At 40.9% G+C, this 23,592-nt stretch overlaps 1 protein-coding gene across 2 annotated transcripts in view; it reads right to left on the minus strand.

Annotated features, from left to right (window-relative positions):
• The window catches only part of olfm2a (olfactomedin 2a), a 68,346-nt gene that overhangs the window by 20,087 nt on the left and 24,667 nt on the right, over positions 1-23,592 (minus strand). The window contains exon 1 of one of the 2 annotated variants that reach the window (XM_079564494.1): positions 14,625-15,002. The exons of the other annotated variant lie outside the window; for it this stretch is intronic. Coding sequence (XP_079420620.1) covers positions 14,625-14,768 — 144 coding nt within the window. The 5' untranslated portion in view covers positions 14,769-15,002. Of the gene's footprint in view, positions 1-14,624; positions 15,003-23,592 lie in introns of those variants that run through there. 2 annotated transcript variants of the gene reach the window in all.

Here is a 23,592-nt window from a genome sequence, read left to right on the forward strand (position 1 = left end):
GAAATGAAAAGCGGTCCACCCTTATAAAACATTTCTCAGCTAATCCATCTATGTAACACTTCTGTTGAGGAGGGGATAAACAACTCTCTTCTTATTCCATATCTTGATTAGTTGAGCCCATTCTGTCACCATTAGTTAGCCGCAGTCATATTTTCTATACAGCAATCTCACCGCCTCTTATGGCCTTGTCAAAAGTTACTCCTTCATAAATTTAATTAAGAACTATTGATTTAGCCGAGTCCTCAAAGTCAGTCGCAGTAAAAATTTAGATGAGGACAGTGGAAACAGTAACACAATGCCAAAGATGCATCAACCCTGTTTAACATCAGTTCATTTTGTATCCAAATGTATTTTAGATCTACTGCACAAACCCCTTATTTCTCCCAATGTCCCACATTAACCTTTATTCAGGCGTTTAAACTACCATCGGACATGATTTTGTTTGTTGGTGGTATAATTTGTGAACAGCACTCCTGCACTCCAATGAAAACTGCCTTTATTCAGACAACGTATCGATCCTCAGGTCATTTTTCACTGAGTGTGCCACTCCTATATATAACTTCTACCCACTGATTGGTCGGCCCATCCACCAGTGAGCAGGAGGAGTTAGACACACATAAATACATACACAATATCAATGTTTATCAACATCGATAAACCATTATAACAATAGTTGTATGATTTGAAAACATGTATGTGGCTGGAAAATACCTCTATATTATAAAATGAAGGTCAAGGCAGTTAAAACTGACAGTAACAAACTATAGCAACCTACTATCAAAAGCTGCACATGGAAGAGAGTTTGACCACAGACAGAAGCTTGTTTGCTACAGGCATCTCAAAACTGACATGTGATGTACAGGTATATACTGGCGTGTGGGTTAGCATTTTGAGTAAGATAGAATTGAAGTGAATATGTAGCCTTACTGGAATGAAAAAAAATTCTAACAAGGCTAAAAGCTAAAAAAAAAAAAAAAAGGTAGCAATTGAATTTATGCATGAATTAACGCATGATTTCATGATACATTCATGCATTACTAAATCATGACTTCTCAGAAACAAACATGATCACATGTTGGTTCATGCACGACTTCATCCCTGAATTACACGTCTAACTACTGTAATGAATGTACATGAAAATCTTAATGATTCATCATGATCATGAGAGTCACATAAAGAATACCATGAATTCACTAAATAGCAATGAAATGACAATAAAATAATCAACCAATCATGATCATGAGGATCATGAATGTACATCATGACTCATACGGTGGAAATCTACTTACAAATTATGGACATGAACACAAAGTATAATTTTATAGGATAAAATTTACGACAATCATGAACTTCTCATTTGCTAATCCTAAACACATCATGATTTCATTATGATTACGCCCCCTCAACTAAATGGTGCTTTATCCTAAACTTTTGAAGACCAGCTCTGAAGATCTTATTTGGTTATGCTGTACTTGTAATCATTTGTAATAAAAACACAAAAATTCCAATTGAGGAAACAATCCAGAAATCATTGCTTCTTCTTCAGGACTAAGGTAGTCTAACAGGTTAAAAAGTTTAAGGTAATGCACCACTTTAGTTGAGGGGACATAATTTCCACCATTTGAGTCATGATGTTTATGTTTATGTATGATCCTCATCATCATGATTGGTTGATTATTTTATTGTCATTTCATTGCTATTTAGTGAATTCATGGTATTCTTATGTGATCCTCATGATCATGATGAGTCATTAAGATTTTCATGTACATTCATTACAGTAGTTAGACGTTTAATTCAGGGAACATGTAATCATGTTTGTTCCTGAGAAGTCATGATTTAGTAATGCATGAATGTATCATGAAATCATGCATTCATTCATGCATAAGTTCATGAAAGTCATGCACAAACTCATGTACCATTAATATAAAGTCCTACAAAAATACTCTAAATAACTAATGACTACAAGTACTGCAACATTATATTGTTTCATTGTTTGTCCCTTTGCAGCTGATAATGAGTTTGCATCTTAAACTCCTCCAAGCAAGGAATCCCCAAAATTATCACACATTATAGAACTGGATGATTCTGTGAAATGTGGTCAGTTGCTGGCCCAAGACAAACTGAAAGAAAAGCTTTCATTTTCAAGAAGAAAGGGCAGAAGGGAGAATCCTGCTGAGTTGTATGAGGGCAGAAACCCTAATAAGTTTGGACACAGAGAGGAAATGGAGCTGTTCGGGATCGATAATGCTGCCCTATACCAACGGGGCGAGGAGCAAAGCTGCACGGAGGATAGATGTCTCTCTCCAGTAGGGCCAGGAGGTATTGACCAAAATTAAAGTCTTAATATTTTCGGGGCTTTATAGATAATCATAACAAAGAGGTATTTTTGCTTTTCTTTATTGCCAATTTAACCACCTGCAAAGCACATACAACAATTAATATTGTTGTAGAGTGAAAGTCTCTCTGAGGGGTCTGTGAATGCAGGTGCAAGTAGAGTGTATACAAGGAAGAGAGAGTGTTCAGCCTGGTGCATGAAGCTGTCGTTCAGTCGGCTGGACCTGGCCCACTAACTTCACAGTCTTGTCCCTTAAAGGAATAGGCCACCGTTTTTCCATACTGAGATATGTTTTTATCTGAGCTTAGACGGGTTGATGCGTAACTGTCTGGTCTTAATGCGTGTGCACGGTTAAGTGAGAAGTCCACGCATTAATATCCTCAGAATTCTTTAGGAGTGAAAACATAACTGCGCGGACGTCGATGTGCTCCTAGGGTGTTATTACGCCTTACAATAAAGTTCCCCTTTTTATCCGCTTAGAAAAACGACATGTTTAATTTTGAGTAAATTGGATCGTGTAACTACTCACGTAACCGTATTTAAATAGTAAGAACGTGGAAAAGCTTGGTCGCTTCTAACTTCACCCCCTTTGGCCCCAAAGAAGAGTGGAGGAGAGGCTAAATGCTAACATCATCTTTGGTCTTTTTGCGCATCAACTCGTCTAAGCTCAGGTAAGAACATATCTCAATATAGAAACACCGGGGCCTGTTCCTTTAAACCGAACTAAGTAGCTCATGCCCCTAGAGGCCATAAGCGGCACTGCAGGGGTTGTAGCATGTTGCATTTTTTTTTACTCATTAATTGTCCGTGAGAGTAAATACTACGCTGACAGAAAAGACAATGGGAGAGAGGGATATTGTACATTTTGCCACAGCTCAATGACACAATGGACATAATTTTTTTCAATCAAACTTGGCTATAAATACTGTTTAAGTGGCACTGGCCCGTAGTTAGCTTTGCCCGTTAGCCTGTTAGCTTCTTCTTTGTGATTCCATTTGTGTGTATTTATGGCTCCAACCTGGAGGCAGGGAAGTTGCAATTGTGGTTTTCTGTTCAGAGACACCAGGGGGAGATGAAAGACCCCTCAATCTTCCCATTAACACTTGTATTACCCCCAGAGGGACTACGAAAATGATTTATTAAGGTTAACAAGTTACTTAGTTCTTCTTTAAGGCAGCACACTGAAAACACTGTGTGATGGGTGCATTCTCTCCTGAATGAAGAGAAGACTGGCACCACTGATATACTCAATATTCTGATTTGTAATCTTCTTCTTGTAGACAATAAATATCCCTCCTTTGCTCTCAGCTGAGCAAGCTCTGTACATACACATGCACAGCCCTGTCAGAATACACCCTTTCTCACTGCAACTGCACACAATCTGCATATTATAAAGCAAAGTGTAATGAGGAGAATAGCGGCCATTTTGGTGATACAATTAAAGACCTATCTGCATAAGTGGGAGGAATGGGGATGCGAGGAGGCCGCGCTCTCCGCTCCTCTGGTTCAGGCGGATCAGATTAAAGTGTCTTTGGGGACAAGGGGGGATTGTGCAGTCTGAGTGTAAAGCTGTAGCCACCCTGCGAGCCAATGTGCTCACTGTCACATCTCGTCACTCCATCCAGTCCCCTGGCAACACACACCCCTCCACCCCTGTCTCCTCGCGAGTCCGCCGCTGTTCCCCGCCCGCCTCCTGAATTTGAAATGGGACTTGCTCTCACTTTGGACGGGGGAATAGAGTGTGTGAGCCATGGAGGTGAAAAAAGTGTGTGTTTTGTAAATCACTGTACTGGACAAAAATTGTGAATCAGAATCAAAACAAGACTAAAATGGAAGTATTTTAGCTAAATCATGACTTAAACTTAACTTTTACACTTTATTCAGTCACCACGTGTTTTTGTTTGAAGCAGTTATAACAATCACATGGAATGCCCCAGAGATTGTATGTTTTATTGTGGCTTTTTGCGATATGGATATTGTGTCACCTACTGCTACGAAAATTGTAGCACTCACTGTACGAATATTTGAAAGGAAATAGTAGTATTAGCGGTTGTAGTAGTAGTACACTACACACATGTTTGAAAAGTGGCAAGTTTTGATCTAAATTGAACATTTGGCAAGTAATTAAAATCCTATTGCATATATGTATGAGACATGTTGTGTGCTGGAGCAGTCAGCCATTTATGTTGAAAGTTACCTTCATTGCTTAAACTCATTCTTGTCTCCGTATGTCCAAATAGACCTCGCCTGACACTCGTTAAAAAACAGAAAGAAAACAATCATTGGCATCCAGCTTCAATTACCATTTCATTATTCTCCATTCTCAAGTATTTCCGTGAGTCACTCCAGGCATGTACAGGCTTTTCCTGTCAGCACCTTTCTTGTCATCATTGGGCTTTCTATGAGGCAATTGAGATGGCTGTTTGGTGCAGAGACAGAGAGACGTCTATGGAGGCCAAAGATGAAGGCAGGAACGAGACAAAGGAGGCAGCCTTACAGCCGAATCCCATCCAGTTTCTTTGAAGCCTTTTTGACGCATTTCATCGGGCCGTCACCTGGGGCACTATTCTCTTCCTGTCTCACCTGCAGCGGCTCTGTCACTGTCAGGATCCTCAGCCGATCCCTATAAGACCTTCGCTATATTAAAATTTATTTCCAATGGTTAATATCGCACATTTGTATGCAGGCGTTATCTTTGGATTCACTGGTGCAGAAATATAGCATATGCTGTCATATCCTGGCACCTACACATTTTAATATTGCCACGAGTGTATATCCAAAACGCAGTATCATGGCGTCTGTTTTTGTTTACAGTTCCTGTATTATGGTTTATTCTGTGTCTTGAAAAAAACCCAAAGGTTGTTGATGATGAAATGTAGTTAAATGTAGTTATGAAAAGCACTATCAGAGGTTGCTCCTACAGCAGTGAAAAAGCAAGCGGTTCAAATGGAAAGTAATATTATGCATGGCAACGGGCAAAAATTGACATCAGACATGATCAGAACAGAGATACTTTATGGATTCCTCCGTGACGTATACCAGAGTGTAAGCTGGTACAAGAGGGAAACTGGCTTAAATATGACTTTGGCTCAGGCTTTATTTGACAGAACAATGTTTTTTGATGACAATAAGTTTAAAACATCACCAAAAGCTCAGAAGTTGATCTTACACAAGGCTTTCAACCAATTTCATTAAGGTATGTTGCCTGTTGTTCATGATCATGAAAAAATGAAAATCTTTTGGGGTTGAAGCATGCATCTTAGCATAAGTACACTGTATACAATTATTATTCTTAAAGACTTCTTCATGATGAGAGGAATTCAATGTAAACGGCGATGGATTGAAAATGTGATTGTCGTGGTTCGACAACTATTCCAATTTAAATGAACAGATGATTCAACAAGGAGCCAGATTGACTTTCATTTTAATTCATTATTAGTCACTGTCAGCGGTCAGCTGGCATATGACTGTTTTAACTCAAGGAAACTAAAAATAAAAAAGTAAAGTCTGTTGTCTTGAATGTGTGCGACAGTGACTTTTATCTTTATGGTTCAATAGGCTCCCCTCCCAACAGACACCTGCCTTCAGTATAATGTCATCTACTGTATATGTGGGGGGTGATCTGCCCACGCTCTGCAAATCCCCTGTTGGTTGAGAGCTTTTCTTTGAAAATGGATGCATAGGGGACCATCCATTTGCCATATTGCTTCGCTCCTTCCAAGACATCACTGTTATTGGAGTCACGCTGATTCGACGATAGGTTACATAGTGGGGTGTAAAATGCATCTCTTTAAGACTTCTATATAGGGGCCTTTTCTATAACCTTTTTATACTCCATGCACATGCTGTGTTGTTCCTGACACCCATTTACCAACTCTGGATGATTGCATAGTCCTTCATTAATGTTTCATAGATGCTGTGCAGAAATTAACAGCGCATTTGAATCAGATCCAACTTTATTACCACCATGCGTCTCATTTGGCTCCAACGTGGCCATTCATACTCTGCTCGGGCATTTTGGAAATCAGGGCAAAAAGGTAATTCTTAAATGCGCTGAGTGCGATTGTGCGCTCGTGCTGGAAGATTCAAGCATAGGCACTCATAAACATCACAGCTCCTGGGAGCATTGCTGAATACTGGTGCAACATTGAATATGTTTTGAAACACTGCCTTTATGTAAATATAATTAAGTCCTTTCTCCTCATGGGTCATTGACACTGGTTCATTTAACATAGCGTTCATGCAGAGTATACTTGGTTGCATCAACTCATTAAAAAGGGAAAACAACAAACAACTGGGAGTCTAATATTAGCAGCATGCAGGCACACAAGGAATATATTTGCACACTGCATTGGTTTTCAAAATGTGCGGCAAGTACCATGGGTGAAATCAAGCAAGTGGACATATCAAGCATAGTGGTGGCAAAATAAACCAGCTTTTGGGCATTTCAGTGTGTAATCACTGGTCACAAATCAATAAAAATGCAACAAGCATATCGCAAGAGTCTTCTCTCGTTTCCTTTCTCCTATCACAATCGAGTGTGTGTCAGTCCATCTCATTGGTATAAGTGCAGCTGCGATATAAAGGCACAAGCTGTTTGGCTCAATAAGAAAAGCACTGGCTGGGGCTTGCCTCCATTTTTCTTCCCATGTAACACACAATTGTGAGTACATTGTAAGTTTACATTTAGATATTTGTTAAGAATTGTAATTCATATTTTTCGGCCCAACAAATTCCAGTTTGTTTGAAATATCCATGCTGAGACTAGAACAAGCACTCTGTGAATTGTAAATGTGTGCAATGGGACGGACTGAGAGCTTAAATGAATCAGAATACTACTTCAAGTATGTTTTTGATCAGGAAAAAAACACAACGTGGTTAAAAACTCAAAAAATATGATTTTGCATGATATTTAGACCACTGTTTGGCCACAATCCAGTCTTGATTTAGCCTGGCTGGATTTATCCTGCCTAAATTTAGGTTTATAACTAGAAGCACTAGCATCTGTTACACAAGTTCACTGGCAGGCGACCACAGCCTCCTGCAGGCTAATAGTTAAGGGGAGCAAGCTGTACGTCCAATCTGCAGCAGCCCTCAGTTTAGGAGAATTTCTGGTTCCTTGTCCCAAACATTCACCAATTAGGAGTGAGGGATGAAACTGCATTTTTAAGTGTGGAATTGAGGCCGTAACTGTCATGGCTGCTCTACAGAAGCCCATTAAAGAGGAAGACAGCAGCGATGGGAACCACAGGAAACAGCAGGGGGCAGCGGCTATGAAAAACCACACTCCCAAAGTAGTCTTTAAGAGATTTAGCTTGCACCACCTTCCCCAAGACTTTTAGACTAATACAAAATTATACTTCAATCCATCGCAAACATTTATGTGTGGAGTGTCTTTACGCCACTCCCTTCCACATACCAAGACAATGGCATTCTGCAGGTTCGGCTAACGCTCAGGATAGATTGGCAAACCATGCACATCACAGTTGCCCCATACCCTTTAATCCTTATCAATGCTACTGAAGCCTTGTTATCTGGTGGCATGTGTCCCAAAGTTAACCTCAGTAACCTTCAGCGCTCCCAGTGGGGAAAGGTAAAGTTACTGAGCTTCACTAAAAGGGCGAGCTGCGGTTTGGCTGACAGGAGAGAAAGATGGCTCTAATTTCCTTTAGCTTTGTTGAGTGTCGACTTTGTGCACGGCTACAATTTTTAAAAGAATGAGAGAAAAACGGAAAAATCCCGGGCCGAGACTGGAGAAGAGGAGGCACTCGCTTGTTGAATTAAAACATTTTGGACGTTTCATTCCAACATTACCGTTGACGCCGCTGAACGAATTGCCCTTTGGGAAGCTCAGAAATGCTTCGTGTCACTGACCAAACGCAATGCTTTGTCATTTTTAATAATTACGCGGCGACAGGGGAGATTTTCCCATGTCCAATTGTGCATTAAAGGTAGTTAAATCACCGCAGAGATGTACCGGATGGACTTCCGCAGGTCATTCATTATGCTGAGCTTGACTGAGGCGGCCGTAAAGCCACCGTCAAATGAGATCGTAAATCCGCAGCGCTGTACTTTATGAGCATGACAGAAAGTCTATTATAACTGTCATAAGCAGCATGCACAGAGGCCATGGCTGCGGTGCGAACGGGGGCTTTTGGCTGACCGATATGCGCAGAGGTGAGCTCTAGTATATCTTAAGTAAGAGGACGCACAGAATGCAAAGAGAGAGTGTTGAGATAAGGGCTCACAAGGTGAAAGCGTCTCAGCCGTGATAAAACAAATGAAAGTCCTCAAAAATTCATTCTGTGGGTGACATCGCCGGTATAATCTAGTGAGGTACAGTATTAAGTATCTATAAATAATAAATGTGTGATGAAGCGTTTTTCAGCATAATATATGAAGGGGCAGATCTGTCCTCCCCGTCTACTGCGGGGAATCTAATCTCCAGGTTCTCCAGCCTCCTCCATCATTCAAAGACGAGCGTTTGGGGTGAATTGGTGACATATCATAGAGCACGGGTATCCAATAGGGCTTCACAATATGATTTTCCTTATTCATTTCCATTTTTAGCCTTGCTTGGGTCCCGATATTCGTATTTTTAGTTTAGCTTTGACACAAACAAATTGTCTTCGATTTGGTGTTTATTGGACATATGTGATGCATTATTTGTCATATTGTGCAGGCTTAGTGTCCAAAAAAAGCAAAACCATTTTATAATAGCTGTTTTTGTGAATTCTTTCCATTTTTTTATGTGCAACTGACTGAAGTATTTTAGCTCAAATTCAAAGCACAGTTGGATCGTTCATGTTAACTACTGCGTAACAGCGTGCCTTTTCCTGAGCAGTTCTCCAACTTTTTAACCAAGTTGTGCATGTGGACTTTCTTGCACTTTTCCTGTCTCGCAAACTATTTTTAACATCTCCTCCGCTCCCCGCTCTGAGCAAACATTGTTGTGTCTCTTCAGGACAAGGCGTGAGTTGCAGTTGCTCGAATGTGCCCTACAAAACACACAAACCTCACACAACACCCGAGCACACACACACACACACACCGAGTCTAATAAATGATCTGTCCATTGACCAGCTGTTGGGCTTTCGAAATAAAACCCAGCTCGGTCTCCAGATGAGGCCTCTCCTCCACCCAAGGAAAAGCGATTACTACAATGAGCGCTGCGTGGTTGCCAGTTAATAATGTAACTCATAAACTCATCCCGCTGCCCTTCCCGCTGCCTCCCTTTTCCTCCCCGCTGCCTTGGGCCCACTCCCTACCTCTTAAATTCTTCCTCCTAGCTTCTCTTTCCATCCATCCTCGGACTCCCTCCCTTTCCCCAACAACTGCAACCTGCCCGTTCCAATCTGGCACACGTTTGTTCGACTGACTGACAGACAGACAGGGGAGAGAGGGGTTCTGACTCTTAACAAGGTTCGAGCTGAAAAACTTTTACCGTTTTTGGAGCATGTTGCTGTCACTGCGCCCGCTGCCCTGGTACAAAAACATTTGGCACACAGCGCTTGGCTGTTAGACCAAAAGCAGGGGGAGGTCTATTAAGCTTGGCGCTTAGAACAAGAGCTAGGGAGAATAGAGCATGTTTTAGTTTAATCTTGATCATTAGAGGAGTGTCGTTCTGGCTGTGCTCTGCTATTTTTAGATGTGTCTTCTACTACTAATAGTCAGCAAAGGCACAACATTTTGACCGGTGATATCACAGAGTCGCAGATGTGCTGGCAAAAGAAAAACCTGCCCTATTTTTTCTGTTCAGTTACAGTTACAGTTCAACTATCGTGTTACTGCTTGTGAATAGAACTACATATAAGATACATAGTGTTGATACTCAAGGGAGTAGTATTCATGCGAACTACAGTATAATGCCATTATTTTACATTGGCTTATTTTTGTGGGATCCCAGAAAACGTTTGACAACAAATCGTGACAAATCTGTGTGTGTGAGGTCATGACCTAACTAAAACTACCTCATACCTACGATCTCAGGGTTTGACATCATCTGGAATCTGGAAGCAACCCATTAGGATTCTTTTAAAACGTGCTAAAAGCATATTTTGTGCTACCTTGGTCGCTGGACAAAGGTGCAGCGTTTTTACAAGAGTGACACTAAAGCTTTTATGGCTTTTGTCGCAAGTTGTTGTCACTGTGCCCACCGTCCTGGTAGGGGGGGTAAAAAAAAAAAAAAAAACATTTGGCAAACCACTCGGCTGTTAGACTGGGAGCAGGAGAGCTCTATTAAGGCGGGCACTTAGCGGGGATGGGAGGTGAGAGCAGCGTGAAGACAGTGCATAAACTGTTAACTCGCTGTTAGGGCTTCATTAGAGGAAAATATGGATTACCGAAGTCTGTTACTAAAACCCTCGGACGAGCAAAGCAATCTCTCTCAGTTAAGTTTTGTTGCATTCAACTATGTTTAATGATCGCATGCATGGAGCCCAACGATCAATGTTTTGTTTACAGCTATAATTAGATTGTATAGCGCTTATATCGCAAATACTCCAAATGAGTTTACAAGATTGACTTTCAGTGCTGCACTGACCAGTCAGCAGAGGACACCTGTCGAACGTCCAAATATTTCAAATAAATTACCAAAGGCAGGTAATAAACAGTAAAAGGTAAGTGCTCCAATAAAAGCCGGGGCCGGTGTGTTGTTTAGTCTTTAATCCATTGCCAAGAATCAATTTTTACAATGTGCTTTATAGGCTTGAATAGTGGACGTGATAAAGTTTACAGTGCAGCTGCCTGACAGACAGTGGCTAGGTGCAGCTAGGTGACCCCAATCATATTCGGAGCCCCGTTGGTCTATAGCGTCTTTTGATGGGACAATATTTTCTCCTGCTTCATAGCTCTGTCATGTCACGTACAGAAGTGACAGAGCCGACTATTCTGTCCTTCACTGGGACACTTCACTCGAGCTTTATGATTTCTCACGGCTTCGGTGCTGACTCTTTGTGTTACAGATGAATTACACTACAATCCATACAACACGATTCTTCTGAGCTTCTGAGGGAGTAAGCTTTTTTTTTTTAATTCTTCAATAAACAATGTGGAAAGGAGTCATTTGAAGTGATGGGACTTTGAGGCGAGGATTTGCATTAAAACTTGATTTGGGGTTATTGTTTACGCCGAAAAGATATTCTTGTCTCAAAGGGGAGACTTTTTCCTCAATCATAATTTTGTAATGTTTTGCGATTTTGGTTCGATTTGAAATGTATGTTTTAAATCGAAATTTCAAACAGTGCAAGATTTTTACATGGTCGGAAAAGGAAGATATGTGAGCAGGCGATTTTATGAACTGCTAAACTATATGGGATGCACAGATCCGGTTCTGTATCGGAGCCGATACTGAAAAATAAAATTGGTATCGGCTACAAATATCCGATACTGAACCGACATCAGTGTTGGATCTCAACGCCTAAATCTACGTGAATATGGGCTGCATATCATTGGAAAGCTAAGAACCGGGAGAATTCAATCGCTTAGTTTCAACCTCCACAAAGGCTTTTTTGAGCGCCGTGCAAAATGCCGTGGTTAGCATCAGTATGCTGAAGCTAGCATGCTAACGAAAACTAATCAAGGCTGGGACAGAAACTAGCATAGAAATACCTAAAGTAGCCTAATAAAATAAAACCGACCACTGCTGAAGCCAACTGTTTGTATTTTAGTTCAAGAAATAACTGAAATTAATTAATTAATGTAACCTAAAGTCTGTCATATACCCAAGGATGTTTAGTGTAGAAAAGTCCAGTGATCCTTGTTAAATGTTTATTCAAGAGTTTATCAATAGATATTATTGATCCGTAAAATCGTGACAATAAAATATGACTTTATTGATCTGAAAATGGTATAGGCAGATATTCAAAACCTAGGGTTAGTAAGTTAGTGAGTTCACGGAATGAAAGTAATTGCTCTAAAAGACAGCCACACCAACAACATTGTGTATGTTTTGCCAATTTATAACAAAAGTCTTTAAATAGTTTTCTGGAAAAAGGCCAAGATATTATTCATGTAAGCTGTATGTGTAGGCCAGAGGCTTTTCCACCCACTTATTATTTTTAGCATCTGAACTGCATATGCCCACAAGTCTTTACACTACACCAAGAATACATTTATGTAACCCTACATAGCACAAGTCAGTTTGTTGGAAACTTTTTTGTGTGTTAACTAGATATCTGATTTATTTATTTGTCTATTTTTTCCAGGGTTGAGTACGAAAAAACTTTACTTTTTAAGGTTTTGTGTCTTGACAGAACAGCTGAGGTCAGTTTGAATTGAGTGTGGCTAAAACTTTTGAAATACAGTGTCTACAGTGCCCTTTTAGCATCTTTTGGGATGTGCTGGGGAAGGCTTGGCGCTGTGTTTCATGTCAAGCATCTGAAGGGGGGTCCAATTAAGTTTTGGAGTATAGGCTATGTCTAACATGTATGTTCCAAAGCCCTAGTTGCGTTCATGGAAGGCTGCCCATACAGATCCCCCTATACATTCATACAAAACTTGTGTTAAGCTTGCCTAATTTAACATGCCCGACCGGTGCCCTTCCAGTGTTTCAGGTCTGCTCATTAGAGAACATGGTTTTGCTCTATCCAGATGTGCTTGAGCGAGCAGGCAGCGAGCTCTGTGGCACCGGAGTCAGTCAGCTGTGCTCCTGGATCAGCTGTTTAGGAGACGGGCGAAGAAAGCCAGTGAAGCAGACTCTTGAAAGTAGCTGTGAGCGAATGTGGGGCGCCGCCGTACCACGCATGGGTGCCACAACAGAGGATAGAAGAACAGCGCGATGGCCACTGGCGGACTCGCGCCAAGTGTCAAAACGCTCGGGTTTGATTATCTTTGATTGGCGCTCCAAACGTTAACTGAGTCATAATCGCTGCGAAGACGTCACAGGGAAAGGAGTCATTTGAAGTGATGGGACTTTGAGGCGAGGATTTGCATTAAAACTTGATTTGCCGTTATTGTTTACGACGAAAAGGAGATTCTTGTCTCAAAGGGGGGACTTTTCCCTCAAACCGCCTCATCTGGTTTCATTAAACTTTGATGAAACTTCAATGGCAGATTTTTATCTCCACTGTACTCATGAATGAGAGTTGCTTCAAGGAATATAGGCCTATCCGCTGTTTAATACACCATTGTGATTCACCTTTTGAAATGCAAATGACGGTGCCTTGATTAAAACTTTGATACCTAACAATGTTATGAATCCCTTTCAGCTACTATGCCTTTAGCTGCTTAATGAGATTATCCCGTGGAAATTTTTTGGGATGAAGGCAGAACGCCAAACCCAATTACTAATGCACACCTTGATCTGAAGTAAAGACCGAAAATGGCAGATTGTTGTTCTTCAAACAAACAATACTAAATTATGGAAATCTTTCGCTGACAGATGGACGTGTCCCCATGAGAGCAGTCTGCTTTAAGACAACTCGCGGCGCACATTCGAAAACACAAAATCACTGCATGAAGTGAGCATGCATGCAAACACACAAACGCAGATGGCTCCAGTTCTCTTGGGACGTGTAATTTCTCTTAATCATTTGAACAGACTGAGGTTTTGCTAACTGGGAACGAGCCAGAGAAAAAGAAAAGAAAAAAAACAGGGAGAGATTATTGAGTATTTTACATGTTAATGATCAATTACGTCACTTTAGAACACCAAGGTCCGGCTAACTTTTGCAACTTCCTAATGCGCCAGAAACACTTCCCCACTCGGCGACACAGCAGCCTTGGCATAACACGGTAACATTGCCTTCACCTCCTCATCCTGCCCCGGCCACCTCTAAATGAGAGCTCCTTCCTTTCCCGCCCTGGAGCACCCTGACAGATCACATCAGTCTGCACATCACTCAGCGTGGCTCTCTATCCGTCAAGTTGGCAAAAGCATATGATTTACCCTAGCCATTCCCGATGCGTTTTCTTTCCCTTTTAGTGCCACACATGCAGCTTTGTTATTCATAATGTAAGTACTGTGACATCAGCATACGCAGCCTTTCTTTACTCGACATTTCTCACACATTTGGAGCTTTACATCCATGAAAACGACACAACTTTGGACTGGCACTTGTATTCATGGTTAACTTTTGTGAGCACACAACGCTAGCCAAAGCCAATTAAATGATACCTATCAACATGTGCAGCAGCATCAGCACCAGCCTGGGACATTACATACACCTCTTTTTTTTAAATCTTATTTTTTTTTTTACTGCAAAAAAAAGTGCTTTGTTTTCTTTTTGCTTTCTCAATTTGGACACATACACATGCAAATGATGGCAGCAAAAACACATGTGATACATACGCTGACAATCCTCTCGGAAGTGCCTCCCCTGGAGATGCTTGTCCCGTTAAGTCCCACCAGCGAGGGAAGCGTCTGGGACATCCAGTTTGTCACCATGGCCATAGTACTCAGCACCGCCCCAATCTTCAGCATGGGGACGCTCATGTTTTCAGCCTCCTGTTGGGCTCCCCAGTGCCCTGCCCTGCCCTACCTTACGCCGGACCCCACTCTTGCTCCAACAATTCCTATAGTCAAAGTGAAGCAGCCAGGCAGATCAGCAGCAACTGGTCCGGTTCGCTGGAAATGTTGCCGTTACCAAGCTCATACACCAAAGGGACAGCTGGAGACCGGTAAGAGGAGAAAGCTGCTCACATCCAGCGGCACCACGATTGTCTCCCCCCTCCTTTTCCCTCTCGCTTGTCCCCACTCCCCCCACGTCTCTCTCTCTCTCTCTCTCTCTCTCTCTCTCTCTCTCTCTCTCTCTCTCCCATCAGCTTCCTCAAGATGCAGAGCTGCGCACTGGCTGCCTGTGCGCGTCTTTTCCCCTCCCAATTTGCTCCTCTCTTGCCAGCCTATTTTCTTCATGTATCAATCCTTTGCTCTTTTTCTTTGACATTTCCCTGTAAGTTTGTCACCGTGGCTTGTCAGGGCTGCAACATACAACACAATATATGAGACATGAGGATCACGAACGATGAGCTCATGAGGCTGTATGTGACATACAGGCACCCCTGAATCAGCCTACAACGAACACAGACCACAGAGATGAAGTGTTAGCCAGGGGCAATGGGGCAAATGATAAGGAATAGTATTAATCAAACGGGTTGTGGGGCTACTGACAGCTAATCTTTCATTTTGTAATAATAAGCCACTATTACTGCTTCTACTGCCAGGGGCAGAACTTATCCTTCACTTTTACTCCCTTTCAGGATCTTCTCTTGACAGTTGTTGCTCCTATAGGGGTATCGTTGTACTTTATACATCAGGAAACCCATCAGTTGTATTGTTGCTTCTGCTGTTTGACAGCAATAGCTATCGACTGTGGATGCATATGGATCAGAGCTGAAATACACAAGTTGAAACCACAAACAAATTGTCTCTCCCAGCAACCATAGGTCTCATGCATTCACTGCAAGACAGTTATTTTGTCATAGGGCTGAACAATCACAGTGCAAGGGGCTGCATGGCGGTGCACCTGTGTCTGCGTAGGTTTCCCCTACTACTAAAGACATGCACAGGCTAAGCCTCCAGCCAGTTGATATTGACCATGAGCCTGGCTCCACATCCGGAAATGGTTCCCCGGGTGCCGCACTGCGGTCGCCACCGGCTCCTTACAGGTTTCCCCAGCAGCATGTAAGGGTGGGTCAAATGCAGAGGACAAATTTCCCTACAGAGACATCAAGAGCACCTTTACTCTTATCCCTAACTGTCATTTCTGCTCAAATTTGTTTTTGTTTTCCTTATAAAGTCCTTGGAACAACTTTCAGCAGATGGCAAATGTCATTAACTGGCCAAACTACCATGCATTAAGATGACAGAGTAGCTGCCGAGTCAGAATGCCCAGGTCATCTCTCTCTCTCTTTCTCTCTCAGCCTAAAGGTCTGCTGACTTATTCATTTTGTCAGCGGTGGATGGTCTGTCCGCCCCCGCCGTCACACCGGCTGAGTGATAGGGGTTCCTCAGCATGAGGTCTATGGTGAAATGATATCAAAAGAGACAGCTTTCTGAGCCCCATCCAAAATCTGTCAACCCTCCTCCAGTTCACCTGCTGCCTTCAGCATCACCCTGACACCCAGAAGTGTGTGTGGTATATTTACAGGAACAGACTGCTCTCTTGTGGTTAAAGAGAGAACTGCACCTTTTTTTTCTACCACAGCCAACTCTGTTTTTGAAGATGGGCCGTAAAGATGAGGTATAAGTAAAATGTAAAAAAATGTGTTACACTTAAAAAAAACTTGCACTATGCAACTTTATATGTATGTATTTGCAGAGAAGTGCAAATAATACCTTTTAGTGACCCTTGGGTGGTTAGCATGGCGCCTTTACTTAGAATATATATATATATTTATTTATTTATTTATTTATTTATATGTTTTATGTTTCTGGTTGGTTTTTACTGCTGATTCAACCAAATCTCCATGGTGACATATACAATCCATTCAGAAAACCTACCAAAAAAACAAAAAACTGAAATAAAATTTATTCTGAAGCATCATAGAGGCCACCTGGATAGAAAGTAAAGGCGCTAAGCAAATCACCCATACAGCCACTGGGTCACTAAAAAGTTGCGTGGTGCACCTTTAATTCAAAGGCACGTTATCAGTTATATGTGTAACAGGTTCGAGCGGATGCAACAAAGCGTTCGTCCACTTGGAGGCAGCAGAGTGCTTCATATATAGTTTCTCCACACAGCAAGAATCTGGCGATACACCAAGTTGATTAAAGCAACAGTCAATTAAAATCTGGGTAATTAAAGCAATTAATTATTTATTGAAGAGAGCAACCTTCCCCTGTACAGTCTGATAGTGTCGATGCACTGTGATAAATGATTAACGAGAGAATACAGCAGGGTGTTTCATTAGAAGGTTTCAAATGTGTTACAAAACCAAAGGACAAATCCCGACACCTTATGCGTCAGTACAATATGCTTATTTCAATTCATTATCAAGTCATGTCAGCCAAACAGAAGAATCACATGGCTTGTCTAAACCACAGGGTGAGCAGGGTATTATTCAGGATATACAGTGTCTTTACCCAATAATATCCGTCTTTTTTCATTGCCACCATTAAAACAACTTTTTCTATTGTATTGCGATTATTGTAATTGTGCAGCTCTACTTAGGGCCTTAAAATCCAGTACTTAACTATACAGTATTAGTATAGGTATTGAAAAAAGGTTTCATTCAGGTATCGGTATTGTGAACCAAGTATCGGTGCTGGTTTAGAAAAAAACGACACCCAGCCCTACCCAGAGAGACTTGTCAAAATAGTAATAAGCAAATGTTAGTTACATCTCTGTAGCCTTCAACATTTCCCCTCTACTCATGGGCATACATATTCTCTTTCTCCTAAACTGTCACTTTCTGTTGCCATAGTTACAACACGTACAAGCTTTAGGGTCAGTTCTTTTGTAAAGTGATGGCCCATATAGGAACAATGTGTATAATTGCCAAGCACGAGGACAGAGTGCGATATCTCACAGTGCGGTCGGTGTGTGCCAGTCCACTGTCTAATCACAGAGTGTGCTGGCAGAACAAGCGCTCATTAAATATTAGCCAGACAGGAAGTCGACCGTTTAACCTGTGTTCGTTTAATGCCTTTTGATTAATTTTCACAGCGTTTTTCTGGCCGTTTCCATTGGAATAATTAGCCAGGCCTCGTTTTGTCTGCTTGCCTGCCTTATCATTATCCTCATTTCTCTCACTCACTTTTGTCCTGCCATTCACTCATTCTTTTTATAGCCTTTGATTCTGTCTCTCGACTCGGAGTCCTCTGGCCTGCTGGCAATGGGTGAGAATATCTATGCGTCCTGCAACTATTTCTGCCTCGTTATACAAAACCACCCTTACATTTTGGTTTTAAAAGTCCTTATTTGTGCACTGTTAGCACTGTGGTCCTTTGGAGTAGGTTGGCCATAGGAAGTAAGTCATACATCTATATCAAGTTTTCTACAATGTTAAAGAAAAAGGTCAACCTCCAAATAATGTAAGACCCTTTTGACCCTCCCCCTATATATCATGCCCATGAAGATAAAACTTCCAGCCAGGAATTCTTGACAAAATTCAGGATCAAGATGTCGAGATGCTCCAGATAAGTCTGCCCTGAGCCACATGTTGAAGAATGGGTCAAATGTAAATGATATAAATCCATAATTTGTATTTGAAAAGGCATTGTTAAGAGTCTCTATATTAGCTGGTAAAAATAAGCCACTGGTTTCATCTTTTTAGTTTACATTTTACATTACATTTTCACTTTCAGACATGCCCCGAAATTTTTATCTTATGTTCATTGCTGAACAAATGCTTCATAACAACCAACTAAAAATCCTTTCTCTCCTCTCCGCCTGTGGGCATGTTCTACAAAGGGCACTTTTAATCTGTTCAAATGGTCAAAATGGCTACCAACTGCAGAGACGGCAACATTTGTGCACACCCATGGATGGCACTAGAGCTCCACACTGCCCTCAGGCCATGAGGACAAGTTATGAGCGAGATAACCATGCTGGGAGGGCAGCACAGTTCGAATAACGCTATATGCAGCTGCTATGTTCACTTCTGTGTAGCCAGGGTGACATTTTTCAACAGACTTTGGTTGAATTTTTTTTGTTTTTGTTTTTAGTTGACTTTTTTATTTAACTTCTGCACTTCATTGGTGTATAGATGTGAGTGTGAATGGGTGACTGGTTCCTTGCTTGTAAAAAGATAGAAAAGCGCTAAATAAGTTGAGACCATTTACTATTTAATTATATGTGTAAATCTGGAAATGAAGCAAAAACATGATATAACTCGGTATAATAGCCGGTCTTTGTGTACTTTATAGTATTATAGTATACAGGTCTTACATAGTCAGATATAGATCTTATTATATAGTCAACTCAATTAACTCAAATGGCCAAAGTGGTTTGAGACGGCAAAAGAGTTATAGCCAAAAAATAAATCTACCAGTTTTTGGCTTTTAGGGCTAATGTCAAGCCCTGACTAATTCTATATTTTAAATAGGTTCATTATGTGCATATTTCAATTGCAGATATTAATCATACATTTGCAATTGGGTATCTGAAGTGATGGAAACTGGACCTGCGATAGTAATTAACTTCACGGGAGATTGGGTTTGCAAATTTGCCAAATTAATCTTGTGGCTTGAAGTGTTTTCAACTGGCAACTGTGCCTTTGTAACCGAATAATTCCACCCGTTTTGTTTCATGTGGGTAGGCATGTTAATTACAGAGACATTATCCATAAACCTTGACAAAACATCTGCATTTTGACAAATAAAAGTCAAGCCTTAAATCCTTGGACGGGTTTCACACGGATGCAAAATAATAAAACGGGGGCAGTAGCAATTAACAATTCAATCTTTTGAGTTTGTGGAATGTCCTGAAAATGGCACCTACAAAGAAAAAAGTCACATAATTTGAAATCCATCTTTAGGCTCTGAATGTTCTATCTCTTGAATGACCAAAAGTCCACATTGGGGAAAAAGTTTCATGACTGAAATCCATAGATGCAACCTGTGTGTGGAGATGCAGAAAATGCATTCTAATGTCTACACCCTGGTTTAATGGATTACTCTATGAATGATGGTTGACTGTTTTTTTTCCTCCAGCTGAGATGCAGAAGCGAATTACACCTCCTGTAATTATCTCTTGAAAAAGCGGCCTCATTTAGACAGAAAACCTACGCTGCTTCGTCTGTCTCTGAGAATACTGGCCATTCTGTCTGAGTCATAACTCATTAATTAAATGACGGACACGACGCCCCGCCGCCTTCAAACCACATCAGCATCAACATTAGTGTAAACAAACCGTAGCCTCATAACCATGGCAACTCAGTGTATGGTTTAAATAAGCTGCACCCTGGGGTTTAGGCCGCAGACAGTGTGGTGATGTTTTGACAGCGTGTGAGATCTTATAAGGCTCCTCAGGGATTTAAAATTATATTTTATGCCAGACACACCTACCACAGTCAACACATGCGCGCCGTAACCTCTGCATGCAAATCTGCAGTACTCATTCTATCACAGTTAATAAATTCAATGTTTCCAGCTACATTCACAGCTGAGGAGTATCTAATGTTGCTGACTATAGGAAAATGATGACATTACATCAGAGCTTGAACCTAATTTAAATCTGTCAAGAAGCTGCCGTTGAAATCTCTCAGAGGTTAAGCACTAAATAGTACATGACTGCTCGCATTAAGCTTATGGCGCTGAAATAATGTCACACAAAATATCCTTATTATTACTAGAATATGAAAAGGCATTTTATATTGCACACAAGTAATGCATTGTGTTAGATAACCTACCTCATAGGAAGATCCACATATGCAGCCCTAATCTTATTTTGCATATTAAATCCAGGAAGTCTCACTGAGAATCTCTTTTACGCAATGAATCCATCTACAGTCAATCCACATTTTTGGCAAGGTGCTTTGTAATGTACAGGCTTGGAGTTTTGGAGTGGAGAATTTGATCAATGGTGTTGGAGTTGAACATTTCATTTAGTTTAATCGAAGGTTTACTTTGAATTATGTCTTTTGAATCTCATCAGTAAAAAACATATTAGTAAGTCATAGGAAATTGCCATATTGCCCAGTCCTGAATATGATTCAGTGTAGTTCATCTATTCAGGGGGCAGAGGACAACTACGCAGACCGTGGGAGAACTTGCACATTAGAAAAGGTCCATGCTGTTCTGAAAATTAAAAAATTACTAGATTATTCTAAATGTCTCAATTTGAGCATGATAATTGAAATTTTAGTTGTTTTGATTGGTTAAAGCAGAACTAAGTGAAGTTTTTAACCTTATTAAATCCTTTTCGTAGTCACTCTGGAGGTAATGCAAGTGTTGATGGGATGACTGGGGGGGTCTTTCATCTCCCCTGGTGTCTCTGACCAGAAAACCACCCTTGCAACTTTCTCTGCACCGGGTCGGAGGCGCAATACACACTATTAGAATCACGAAGAAGAAGCAAACAGGCTAATGGGCAAAGCTAACTGCAGGCTAGCGCAAGTTTAGCCGTATTTACGGCCAAGTTTGAGTGAACAGAATTATCTCCATTGTGTAATTGGGTTGTACAATATCCCTCTCTCCCTTTGCCTTTTCTGTCAGCATAGTATTTACTTTCATGGACAATTAATGAGTAAAAAAAAAAAAACACGCAACATGCTACGACACCTGCTGTGGCGCTTATGGCCTCTAGGGGCATTAGTTACTTAGTTCTGCTTTAAGATGTTTTGACCTAGATTATTTTACATGTTCTGAATTGTTTCTGACTTGTTTCAATATATTTCGTCTTTTTTTCAGGTTATTTTCTCTGCCAATGTTGTCAGAAAATTGGTCTCATCCCATTGGCAGTTTTACCTTCCTATTTCAAGCGAGATTTTCTTAGAACCAAATGTCGTCAAACAAGCAAAGTAATCTTGTTCAGATCCGAAAAAGAGTGAAAACCGCTCAAAACGAGACACATTTCCTCCATTTAAGTCATAACCAATGCTTGATATTTACTTTTTGCAGTGCAATGCTTCAGAGTTCAGTTGGATGAGCTAACAGTCCATCTACAATAAGCTTGCACGGCTTGTACTGACAGTCATTGGTAAAACAATTTGTGCGTCAATGTTATTCACGCGTCTCCACATTTCTCATGCACATGTCCATGTCCTGTTCTTGCACAGAGCCCCCCCCCCCACCATGTTTCAGCCGTTCTGTGTGTTGGTGTGCACTTGCCTGGACAGAGCTTCTCTCCGGTCTGTGAAGCCTACAGTGCTGTAATGGTGGGATCTGTCACAGAGCTGGGTGAGCAGTGACAGGGACATGACAGGCATTGGACTCGGGGCTTAGATTGTACTGAGCCAAGTCAAAGTCTGGATCAAAACAGCTTAGCGGCACGAGGCCCATCCCAATAGTGCTTAACTACAATAACATCTGTTAACAGGTGAGAGAGGGTGTCTCCAGTGGGAACACACGCGGGAAAGGAAATCAATAGTGAAAGTGGGTCTGCCAGGATGCACTGACGATAACATGCAGCACCCAATGTCGATTTTCACTCAAATACATTTAATATACGTATAATCATCCACATCGCTTGTCTATTTCATCCAAATACACGAATAAATAAACACACAAACATGCACGGGAAGGCTAAAATAATGTTTACGAAAATAACTAGTTAAAACTGTGAAGAAGAAAAAACAAACGTTTCTCTGATGGATTTCTGATTTAATGTTGGCCTTTGTGAGATTACTTTGCCGAACAGATGACAGCTGCTTTGAAAATTACTTTTTCATTTCCCAAGAAAAACATTCATGACTTTTTCAATTTATTATGCTTCACAAATTGTGTTTTCTTCTATTTGAAAAAATGAACAGAGGGACAAACTAGTAATCTCCTGGATTCCACAACGACACGACCCTATTTCGTATTCAAAACATCCACAGCCAAGGAGAGAAGATCTTGATCCTGGCTAAAGTTTGAAATGATTTGCGTCCTGCACCTGTGTTTAAAAAAATATATATATTATTATTATTATTACAAACAATGAAAGAGGAAGACACTAAATGAATTGTGAAATTGTGGTCCAAACTCATTCCTAATTTTCCTATTTGTAATATGGATGGGAGATTGTTTGGGAACACGAGGAGGCCTGGGGGAATGTAGCGTGTGAGTGAGTGGTTGGTACTGGTCGGCACAGATTGACATCCTCAGGGAAAGTTTACCACCACATAGTATGGAGTGAATGAATAATGTCAGTGAGTGTCCAGAAAAGCGCTGTATAAAACCAATGCATAATTATTATTAATATGCCAATGTTTCACAGAAACTAGTTTATAGGCACATTACAACTTGCAGGGTCACTTTTCAGGGTCATTGTCACAGAAATGCTCAGAAACTCATCTAAGAGTTGATGAAATTGACAGAAATGCTTTGTAATGTGATGCAGTGTTTTACCACTAATGTCTCAGTTTACAATATACTAAAGGGAGGATGAACCAAATTTGTTCCACTAAAATATCTCATCTTTCTCACATTTCTGCAAAAATCTTCATCAAAATCATAAGTATGAATAAACAGTGTCTGGCCATAACATGTAAACATTCACAGGATAGGGAGGAAAAAGTAAGTGAACCCAGGAAAATTTGTTAAGAGGAATGGCCCAAGATTCATCCTTATTGTTGAGCACGTCTCATCTGCAACTACAGGAAAGCACTTATTGCTACAAAAGAAGGATCAGCCAGCTATTTAAGACAAGGGTTCACTTACTTATTCCACGCTG

The sequence above is a fragment of the Gobius niger genome, assembly GCF_951799975.1.
Source record: "Gobius niger genome assembly, chromosome: 10".
Lineage (NCBI taxonomy): Eukaryota > Metazoa > Chordata > Actinopteri > Gobiiformes > Gobiidae > Gobius > Gobius niger.